Here is a 7,886-nt window from a genome sequence, read left to right on the forward strand (position 1 = left end):
ACAAATTTCCTGGCTGTCTGTGCTTTTTACGAGCGCACTCTAACGAACAATTATTCAGAAAAGGACATAACGGCGACTTCGCATTATAATATACGGCATTTTTGGTCGTCAAAATTACCGATATTACGTACTTTGCGTTACGTTTATTCGAAAACGGCGAGGTGAAGGCTGAATATATTCAAACTTTCATTGTAGGGTACAAAGTTATTCGAGCTGTTGCGGATGCGTAATCACAAAATGTATTTCACAAGAGAACGTTCAAAATAACTTTTGCAAAATTACGATTATCGTATTACATGGAAAGATTATCTACGAGAAACAAAAAGTACGTTAATTCGTTAAAATCGATATATCAATCGGTACGTATATTGCGTTTAGTTACCCACACGGACAGAGAACGCTGTGTCGTGCCGTAATTACTAATTACTCTGTATTCAGTCTCTCGTGCAGACAATTATGAAAGCCGCCGTCATAGCACGAGAAAACTGCCCTTTCCCACGAAACTCACTCATTAGTAGATGCCTTTTCTCTGTTGACCGGAATTCTGGAATTTGTAGCTCTAGATTCGATCTTGTTACAGCAAAATATAATGTCCGCCGACTGCCTTCAGACTCGCTCCACTCGATCCATGACAGTTTTAGCAGATCGCAATTACGATTAAATTATACAGCGATAGACTGCTTCATTTGCGTTCAATTTTTTCTTCCAGTTTTTAGTTAATCACGATGGTACGATATACCTACGGTGGGTCACGAAACTGTTCGAACAGTTAGAAACGTTTTGTCGTATAAATCTTACACGCAACATCTCGAGATCTCATTAGCTCTAGAACGAGACGCGCCTATCGTCGCGGTACTTGTAAAGTTTGCAACGAATTCGTAAATGTATATAGAAATTGGAAAATATTTATCGGAAACGTATAGTTTGCAGAGATCGACAAAGTATTGGAACAGTCAATTGCAGTCGAACCTTCGACGTACGAACCAAACCTAATTCCAAGTCCCTCTTTTAATATCATAAACATTTCAAAATAATACGTAACTTTATCGTCACTTTCATTGTAATCTTCTTTCTAATATATTTCTCGTATTTACGTTACAAAACTTTTTCGTACAATGTATATCTAGATACTGGTATTCCTTCGTTGCTGATCTATTATCATCACTATACGCCAGAACATACATGTTTATTTTTCGATTCCATTAGTCTTCTTACTTTTTCAAACACTCGAGTTATTCTATATATTATTATTATTATTCTATATATTATGTATTCCAAAAATGTTATTCATAAAGCTGAAATGTGCTGAAGCAGATCGTATTGAACATTTACTGTAGCCTCGTCGAAGGGCAATACTTGTAAACACATTGGCACGTAACATCCGAAACAATTCTTTTATTATTGATCCTGTACGATCTTGACAGTCATCGTATGGAACATGGATGAATTTCTCTTGACGCACGATTTCACGTAATATAAAAAAACGTACATCTTTCTTTTAAAAGTATTGCAAATATAAAAAAATTATACATGCTATTGCATCGATTATAAAAAACTGTAAAACTATGTCCTCTTTCATTTTTTTCCTAACGCATCCCATTTACGAGAAAAAAGTTGGCTAATAATAGCGTGAACACCTGAACAAATTTTTCTATTATAATCACACAGTAGTCGTGTCTCGTTACAGTGCTAACAAAATATGAAAAGGTTTCGCATATCGTGCACAATATGTTCGTAAAAATGTCCTATGGTAAGCGTTCGAATGCGTTCGTGAACCGCTGTGAACGACAAAGAACTTTAATTACGTATAAAACAGTAAATTAACGAGTTATCGATGTTTTCGTTAACGTTTTACACGATCGGCAATTGTCAAAAACAAATACAGCCTGAAAAGAGGAAAAGCAAACTATTACTTAACGTCGGCTCATGTGTTGCATGTACACATCGTTTTCAGATTCTCGCGATAACGAAGATTTTCACTTTCGAATTCACTTGGCGATACGAAACGCGCTGATAGGGTGCGAAACTTAATATTACTTTTATGCAAATATAAAAGGAGGGAAAACGTTACTTTCTCGTATTAAATCGAGCTGAAATTATTTGAACGTATCTTACCATCGCGAGTGAATTGTACAACGCGTTTCTAAAGGAATTTAAATTACATGTACCTACATGTATACAATTATACAATTCGTGGGATAATTATTTAATAAATTCAAGCAGACAACACAGACATTTGATCATCCTTTGAAAAATAAATATAAATAATAATGCAAAAGTAGTTATAAAAACTGTGTATGTACGTGGTATATTCTCCTATGTAATGTAATATTTATTTAATACAAATTGTATGCTTTTCACTGTTTTTATTTCCTAGTTATTTTATTACAAACGTGTTATTTCAGTCGCATGACATTTTTTTTTTTTTTAATGCAAAAGACTAAATGAAGTAAAATTTATTCGAGTTTCTCAATAAATGTAGCGAGCAGGCGTTTTAATAATTAACTGTTTAATCCAATCTCAAGTCAATTTCGTGTAAATACATACATAAATATTAATTCATACGATTACTTCGTTTTCTATATCGATGAAAATTTTTTATTCAACCGAATAGCCTGGAAATGCATACGTTATTACTATTGCTTTGTACGAGTTCATCAAGAATTTAGTTGCCTGACCACATGGTGATACGTTATTATTGTTATTACTAAATAAATTATTCTTATCCGATGTTTCATACATAACAAAAATGTTTGAATTATTATTTTCAAAATTACACGAACTGCATACTACAATGACAACTTGTAGCATGACTATGTGAACATGAAAAGTTCGCTTAAATTCTTTTCATTTTCCATGGGCATAAGTTATGTCGAAAGGTATGTTGTGTATTTGCGATATATTTTATATAATATTGGAGGCCGGTTTACGCTTGTTTATTTTATAAATCTTTTGTTTGAAATAGTATTGGTAGTTCTTTGGTATATTCTTTCACAGCGGTATAGCTAATACACAAAAAATTCATATTATTTTCTCTTGCTTAAGCTTATTGATAGTTATTCTACGATCAAAGCCACACATTACGTTAAAAGTCTCTTAAAAGCGTACTGGCCTCCTAAATACTACCTTAGCGATACTGGTCTTGAAAATGTAGAGTGAAAATGTAGAGTAGAGGAAACGTGTAAGGTAAGTTTCGCAAAATCTAAAACGAGAGTATTTTAGAAACACGACATCGAAGATATTGTCTGTCGAGGGTAAAGTGTGTCAATTCCAACGAAACGTAATTCCATTAATAGACCTACTACGATAAAAAGTAAAAGCATACGTACTTATTTCGTCCGAATAAAGGTGACTCCGTATACTATCACCTAATAATAATAATATGTATTCGTAACATTTTACGCTATTTATGTCTGCTATACAGGGCGCTTCATAACACGTGGGACCAACCTCGATGCTTGGCAATACAAAAACTAGGAAAAGAGTTCATACAAACGCGTGTCCTGTCTGACCTTGTTTCGCAGTTATAGCCACATTTGTGTTTCGATAATCCGTAACTGCTTAGCTTCGTAAAAGTTGCTGGAAATGGCTCGGTCTGCGTTATGCGACATACAGCTGGTCGCATATTGAAAGATGGCGAATTTTTTTGACACTATTTCGAGCACTTTCTACGAAGATAAGCTGTCGCGGATCATCGTGACACGAAAGTAGCTGCAACTTTGAAACAAGGTCAAATAGGACACACGCTTGTATGAACTTTTTTCATTGGCTCCGCGTCTCCTGTACACTGCTGAAGTGGGTCGCGCATGTTGTGAAACATCCTGTGTATTAGAAACGTTAATGTCGAGAAACGAAGTGAAACGAAAAGAAGTGCGCGAACATTTGTAGAAGTTGGTCGAAGAGAAAATTTCCGGGTCGAAATTTCAGGCAATAGCGTCGAAGCAATGCAAGACACGTTTGAGCATACACGGTATACCTATGTATATATATAGTACGTCAATGTTATAACCTAACAATGATAGCAGATGTATATTCGTAATATTCTATGTTATACATGTCTCGTATATCGGAAATGTTATCGTCCGAGAAACGAACTGAAAGAAAAAAAATGCGAGAAGATTTTTGGAAGCTGGTCGAAGAGAAAATATCCGGGTCAAAATGTTAGATAGCAGAGCGAAGGGAATGTGGAACAGGAAGGTGTGAAAAGGGAAAAGGGAATGTTATAACCTAGTATATAATGAAAGTAATGTTCCGCGTTATCTATGTCTGGCGTACGTTAGAAGCGTTAATATATTCGAAAAACGAAAAGAAAGGCGAGAATATTTTTAGAAGTTGATCGAAGAGAAAATTTCCGGGTGGAAATGTCAGGCGGCATACTCGAGGGAATGCGATACACGTTTGCGCATATGTAGTAATATGCAGTGTACCTACGTGTACATACCGTTCATTTCGCAAGTGGTACGGTAATGCAGGCGTCGTGTCGGTGCATCCGAGAAGGAACAACCGGTTAGCTTTGTCTCAGCGATGTCTAGCGGGGCGGTCGTAATAGCTGCTGTTATAGCGCGTGACATAAGGCCGGGGCTGGCTTCGCCGTAAAGATTGCATTTTCTCATGAAAGCCGGATGAATCACGTCGTGAGAGTGAGCGCGCGCACACCGATCCAGCTCTTCTGCTCTTCTTTCCTCCACCGCTATTTTCCACTTCTCCTCTCTTAGCCTCTTCTCGAGCTTGTGATCCGAGCCGCCGCGTTTCGCTACAGAAAGTAATAAGATTTCGCAGTTGCCCTCACGAGCGGTCCTTCTCGACCAGAAATCGCTGGGTGTATCGTGAGAAAGAGACTACTACCGTTCTTTACGAAACGTCAAAGCGAATCCTCATAGTCTGCGACCAGTTTCAACGTGTCGTTTCTATCTCGTTGCTATTCGAGCTAATTCTATCGCGCTAATTTATTTTCGCTCGTATACGAAGCGTCTCGGCGGTCAAATCGATCAATTTCAATTCTTATAGCTTCAAGTATACCGATAATGACCAATTTTTTAGAAACAAATTAATTACCCTACCGTTGCGCCAGTATTTGGGCACTTTCAAATTATCGCAAGCATGTATATGAAATATACTTCGCGTAAAACTCTAGTTCGATCTAATTTTCGCTTCTGATCTTCTCTCAGGCGACCATAATATAGAGTTCGTTTATTGTTCATTTATTCATTTACTCGGCTATTGTTCGTCCGTCTATCTATACAAGAAGATGACACGGATAATAGCAAATTCCAAGGTAAATTAAAAATTATCATATTTGCAACATCGTCCCTTTTCTCTGCTGTTCGATTTATGGAGCTGATCGGCGTGGTTTCTGAACGAGTCATACGTTCATCCGTCACGTAAATCAATTATACAGCATCTTGATTGAGCAACTTTCAAGCACGCAGATATCGTTCTACCTTTCTAAAGCAAAATCTACCATCCAGTATTTACATTACAACTATCGCGTATCTACTTTAACACTTTCACAACGAGTGTCACGTATGCGTGACTTTAGCTGCCAGTGACTATAATATCGTACGAGCTACACGAAAATTATTGCAAAATAAAATGTGGAACATTTAGAAAAAGTAGAGGCGCGGTAAAATGATTAAAAAATGTAAAGTTAAACGAAAACCCAATAGAATTTCGTAGAAAGAATAAGAAACTTTTACGAAAAATATCACGTGCCAAGCAAAACTGCATTTTTATTACAAATTTCGTGTTTCAGTTGTAAATGTGATAAAAAGTAAGCAGAAGAAAATAAAAAATTCGACCATTACGGTATACAGTAGCTAAAAGGTATTGGCATATACCCTCGTCTTCTTTAAGCGTTCTTTTATTAGATTCAATGATTCATTTTCATAACCAAGTCAAATTTTTATAATCATACGAGAGTACTACCAAACGATACAAAATTTGATATATTTAATCAATTAGTATGTAAACGCTATAATAAATACAATGGTGCGCCAACACTATTTATGACCACTGCAGTTGAAGATTTTGGTTGCATTTATTTAATACCAATTGTAGCTTTAATAACAATTAACATAATATGTGCAGCTTCTAGGAAAAATAAAAAATAACTTACGATGCAGCAATGTCGCGGAAGCAACGAATGCAAGTTTTTAACAAATTCCATTGTTGTTTAATGGTTGCAGTTTCTTCTACTTTTGCACTCCCGCTCGGAAATTTGGAACATGTCGTAATTTCGAAAGAAATGGCTTACTTGTGTAAAAGGTATTTGATCGATATTATCGTTTCTTTTTATCTTGTTATTGTCATTCTCGTGTTAGGCTTTCGCCCATTACAAGCGAGATACTATTCTAATTAAAAAAGTACATAAAAAGCATATAGATAGATAGATATTTGATATACTCGAAAAATTCATAAAATGGTTTTTTTTACTGTCATCTCAGCAACTGTGCGGCGACCTGGTTGAGGAATGCAGGTTATAGTCTTATCTATAAAGAGATTAAATTTCATGATCCAGCGATAAGCCGCTCGCTTATGGTAACGTCTTTAGTATACCCATGTTTCTTCCGGCTGTCACACGTCTAGAAAACGCTTGGCGATCTTTTTAAAAAATAACGCATTAATGCGAAATTTCTCGTAAAACTCGGAAGAGAAGTGTTGGAAAATGTCGAAGTGGCTGACATGCTAGAAGAAGCACATAGACAGAATGCTGTGAAGCCACCGACTATTTACAAATGGGTGAAAGGGTTTGAAGAAGGAAGAGAAAACGTGGAAGATCGACACCGTGTAATATTATTAATCTCGTTTTAAATTTTCTACACTTTTTGTGGATTAGTATTATTCTGCAATTTCAGTTTCAGTATCGTCCGTATCGAAGTGAAAACGTTCTACATCGAAGACGTCTATATAACAATTCCATCGTCACAGTTCAAATTGTCGTAAAGTCTTAAACAATCCGCTGGAACGAGGTGCCTCGTTTCTTGTAAATTTCTAAATCTGCGTCTGATATAGGTTTACCATTTGTCTATGATATCTCTAGATTAGTGAAAACGTCCACAACTTATTTGCTCGATGAAAATCATTATCGATGAAGTTGCAAAAAATTTATTTAATTTTGTCATACAAAACGTTCTTTTCGTACGAGAACGCGGTCGAAGAGAGACAAAGTTGTTCTTGGATAGAAAGATAATTAAAATAATTTGTATACATTGTCATCGTTGCGCTATTCGTCATCTGGTATGGAACGTAATAAGGTTCCGTTGTTATAAGCAATTCTTCAGCGAATGGTATCCTGAGGAAAGAGTTGCCAATATATTGAAATTAGCTTCTCAAGGAAACAGTAAACTGACCTTATTTCATGAATTCTTTCCTTCGGGGCAAAATCGAAAGCCACAAAGCGAAGATACACTTTCAGCTAAACAACTTCTTTGTTAACTTTCCAAGTTAATTCGTACGAAATGGGTTTTCTGATTCAGCAGTCATTCCGTATGTCAGCCAATTATGTAAGTATTACGTACATTGACATACAATAGCAATTGTACAAACTTATTATATATGTATATCAAAGCAAGATAACGAGTCTGTCACAATTTTATATTATGTCACAGTATCGATGTATTATTTTGTCGACACTGAAACGAAATATAAATTTCCGTGAAATAAATTCGTGATATTCGTAACCTTATTTGTATTCCATTCGTTGATTTTCTTGAATCATTTGAGTATGAATGTAACTTGAGTACGAAGGAATATATAAAAGAGAGAAATTATAAAAGAAAGGCAAAGAATTCGTCTGGAAAGAAATTTGTACTTTATTAAATCAATTTACCAATTAGGGAATTTTCATAAAACTTTTACGCGACTTATCCTCGAAGCGAGTAATACAA

At 35.7% G+C, this 7,886-nt stretch overlaps 1 protein-coding gene across 1 annotated transcript; it reads left to right on the forward strand.

Annotated features, from left to right (window-relative positions):
* The first annotated feature begins 6,565 nt into the window (after window positions 1–6,565).
* LOC117214577 lies at window positions 6,566–7,548 on the forward strand. Its single transcript, XM_033460766.1, has 4 exons — window positions 6,566–6,786; window positions 6,855–6,885; window positions 6,921–6,969; window positions 7,125–7,548. The coding sequence occupies exons 1-4, from the start codon at window positions 6,682–6,684 to the stop codon at window positions 7,432–7,434; spliced, it is 495 nt and encodes a 164-aa protein (XP_033316657.1). The 5' UTR covers window positions 6,566–6,681; the 3' UTR covers window positions 7,435–7,548.
* The last annotated feature ends 338 nt before the right edge of the window (window positions 7,549–7,886 follow it).

The sequence above is a fragment of the Bombus bifarius genome, unplaced genomic scaffold, assembly GCF_011952205.1.
Source record: "Bombus bifarius isolate JDL3187 unplaced genomic scaffold, Bbif_JDL3187 scf7180000009201, whole genome shotgun sequence".
NCBI classification, from domain to species: domain Eukaryota; kingdom Metazoa; phylum Arthropoda; class Insecta; order Hymenoptera; family Apidae; genus Bombus; species Bombus bifarius.

Excerpts from the sequence above, each read along its gene's own strand:
- LOC117214577 (XM_033460766.1), top strand. The coding sequence starts at position 6,682 with ATGCTAGAAGAAGCACATAGACAGAATGCTGTGAAGCCACCGACTATT. Across the intron at positions 6,787-6,854 it reads ACGTGGAAGATCGACACCGT|TTTCAGTATCGTCCGTATCG; the intron begins GTAATATTATTA and ends CTGCAATTTCAG. Across the intron at positions 6,970-7,124 it reads AACAATCCGCTGGAACGAGG|AAACGTTCTTTTCGTACGAG; the intron begins TGCCTCGTTTCT and ends TTTTGTCATACA.